Source organism: Cebus imitator, unplaced genomic scaffold (assembly GCF_001604975.1).
Source record: "Cebus imitator isolate Cc_AM_T3 unplaced genomic scaffold, Cebus_imitator-1.0 Scaffold567, whole genome shotgun sequence".
In the NCBI taxonomy this organism is placed as follows: domain Eukaryota; kingdom Metazoa; phylum Chordata; class Mammalia; order Primates; family Cebidae; genus Cebus; species Cebus imitator.
The window spans coordinates 979,703-982,866 of record NW_016107882.1 but is presented as its reverse complement, the minus strand read 5'-3'; the positions used below and the strand labels follow the sequence as shown (position 1 = coordinate 982,866).

The following is a 3,164-nucleotide window of genomic DNA, read 5'->3' as shown; positions in this document are numbered from 1 at the left end:
ACCCCCCTCATGTCCGTGGAGGGTGGACCGAGGTCAGGTGAGACTGCCAGTCTCAGAGGGGATGCAGAGAAAGAGAGCTTTCCTTTAACAGAACAGCTGTCGACTGGGAACTTTCTAGGTGCTGGAGTTCAGACACCTCAGTGCAATTGTACCAGGGCCCAGAGACACCTGCACAAAGCCCCACCACAGCCTTGTGACACCTACATGAACACCTTAGGGCCCAGAGACACCTGCACATAGTGCCACCACAGCCTGGAGACACCCAAGGACAGCCACATGTGGGCTCAGACGCTAGGCATAATCACATCAGAGCACAGCTGCACCTAGAGGACACCTGTACACAGCTGCAGCAGAGTTCATAGACACCTGCATGCAACCACACCATGCCTTGCGGTCACTGCCTTGTAGGGTGCTGGGATGAATGCAAAGGGGCCACATATCACCTGCCTGGCTCTGAGGGGCCTGTCCAGGAGGGCTCAGGGGGAGGCAGACATTGAGTAGAACCTAAAGAGTGACTGCAGCTGATGAGCCCAATAAGCTGGGACCGTGCACGGCGGGCACAAAGGTGAGATCCAGGACCAGGTCACTGTTGTGGAAAGGGGAGCTATCAGGAGTACAATGGCAAGGTGGGCTGCAGGGAGCACTGGATGCCAAGCTTAAAGCATTAGGTTTTCTCAGCACGAATCACAGGACTCCAGGCCTGACTCCACAGCTGTGAATTTCTTTACTAGCAAAAGCCAACGTTTTTTGGGTGCTTACTATGTGCCAGATATCATCCTAAACACTTTGAATGTATTAATGACTCTTCACAGTGCATAGCAAGAACTCTTACTGTTGTTCCATTTTTCTAACTGGAAGCTGAGGCACAGCTTCCTCAGGGCACAGCTGGTAGAGGCCCCACAGGCAAGGGGTGGCCCTAGATTTGGCCCCCAGGCAGGCCAGCTCCAGCCTGTCCTCTTAACTACCGCACCTTCTTATGTGTTGTCTAAGTTTCTGAGAAACACTAATTTGAACATCTTGTTTTTGAACTAAGATCTTTTATGCGTGCCTTGGTTTTGGTCTGGTTTGTTTTTAGCACTGCAAAGAAAGAAGACATAAAGCTGAGTGTTAGAAAGCTACTCAACAGACATAATATCGTGTTTGGTGATTACACATGGACTGAGTTTGATGAACCTTTTTTGACCAGAAATGTGCAGTCTGTGTCTATCGTTGACACAGAATTAAAGGTTAAAGACTCACAGGTAAGTCAGTAATTTGCTGGGCCAAGTAACAGTTAGCTGAATACAAAGGCTGTGTCATGAATGTCTTTTGCTGTTTTCATAGCATATTGTCAGAAACAGGTTCACGTATCTGTGGGTCTGGGTGGCTAGAACTGGTTCTTTTCTCACCATCTGTTGGGAGCCAGGTGCTGGGAGTAGGAAGTGGTCCTGACGTCAGGGTGCTCTCAGCACAGCAGGGGACAGACTGGGAACCAAGAACGAGAATGCAGCACTGTAGGACAGTGGGCTGTGCCGGGGAGGCCTGTGTATTGTGTCTCATTCTTCCAGAGAACATATATTTATGAAGTGCTCAGTGTGTGCTAGGGCCGTCGGAGGTGTGGGGGCTCCAGAGATGAGGAGGTGGCATCGGAGGCGTGGGGGCTCCAGGGATGAGGAGGTGGCATCGGAGGTGTGGGGGCTCCAGAGAGCAGGTCTTCATCTCATCCCACGCATGGCCACCTCCCCCACCATCTGAGTTCGTGTGTGGGGTTAGAGGAGCTTTGTGTGAGGGCGTGGATGCACTGGGGCAGTCCTGGCACCGGTATAAAAAGGCCTGCAATGTATTCGTGAGGAAGAAGTATCACTTCCGTGTGCATCCCTGCCCTGTAGGGGACAGCAGTGCAGGACAGGCTTGGCACTAAATTCCGCCCGCGAGGTGGACCTCCTCAGTCATATGCTGGGGTGCGTGTTTGTTCGTGGTCACTGAGAGCTGATGCTCCATGGGTTCAGCCAGTCTGAGGGAAGGAGGAGCTTCCCACACTGGTATGGACGGATGGACAGCTAGCTGGAGGGCGCCGGGGATGCCCAGGGAACGTTGTAATGTCCTCTTTGGCTGCAGATTCACTTGTAAGAATTTTTCTTGGCTGATAATTCTGCAATTTCGTGGGTCTTTCTGAACAGATGCTTGTTAGATATTGCTATTAATAGCCAGCAATTTGAAATATTTTAACTGTCCACCAGAGATCAGTTACTAACTATAAGAATTCCACACATCTGCATCATGTCCAATATAGCCATAAAGAAAAATGAGATAGATTTCTATCTGCTGGCATAAACATTTCTCTGAGTAATAACAAACACAAAAAGACACAAGTTAGGAACCTGGTGGGTGAGGTGGCTCATGCCTGTAGTCCCAACACTGGGAGGCAGATGGAAGGATCACTTGAGGCCAGGAATTGGAGACTGGCCCAGGGAACATAGCAAGACCCTGTCTCTAAAAAGTGTTTTAAAAAATTAGCCAGTGTTGGGGGCGCACACACCTAGTGCCAGCTACTCAGGAGGCTGAAGGTGGGGGGATCACTCACTTGAATCCAGGAATGTAATCTTGCTGTGAGCTGTGGTCTTGCCACTGCACTGTAGCCTGGGAGACAGAGCAAGATCCTGTCTCAAAAAATAGCTTAATTAAAAAAAAAAAAACAAAAAAACCCTTGTGGTGAAAGTCAACTGAGATGGTTTCTAGACTCCAGTGACATCCCAGAGGTTGGACTTAGGCACTTTCTTTATCCAGGAAGTGGGTGTAGGGCCCAACAGGCGAGGGATGGCTATACACTTTTAAAAGAGCTAATCCTCAATCTGAAGTAAATTCACAGCCTTCTTATCTAATCTGAAACTACTTTTTATTATAATACACATTCAGTTTTTATTTGTGGACCTTAATGTCTAATTCATATGGGTAGAAATGAGTGAGATACCTTAAATGTGTGTAGGTTAATGTGGCTTTTCTCTCATTATAGCCCATTGATTTGAGCACCTGCAAGGTTGCACTTCACATCTTCCAGCTGAATGAAGATGGCCCCAGCAGTGAAAATCTGGAGGAAGAGACAGAAAACATAATTGCAGCAAATCACTGGGTTCTGCCTGCAGGTATGGGGGTGATGCTGAAGTGCAGAGTGTGAGGGTGAGGAG

The 3,164-nt window shown here is 48.8% G+C and overlaps 1 protein-coding gene across 1 annotated transcript in view; it reads left to right on the top strand.

Moving 5' to 3' along the window:
* Positions 1–1,040: 1,040 nt before the first annotated feature.
* TRIP13 (thyroid hormone receptor interactor 13) overlaps positions 1,041–3,164 on the top strand; it is a 24,177-nt gene continuing 22,053 nt past the window's right edge. Inside the window, exons 1-2 of the mRNA XM_017515966.2 lie at positions 1,041–1,241; positions 2,993–3,122. Coding sequence (XP_017371455.1) covers positions 1,041–1,241; positions 2,993–3,122 — 331 coding nt within the window. The remainder of the gene's footprint in view (positions 1,242–2,992; positions 3,123–3,164) is intronic.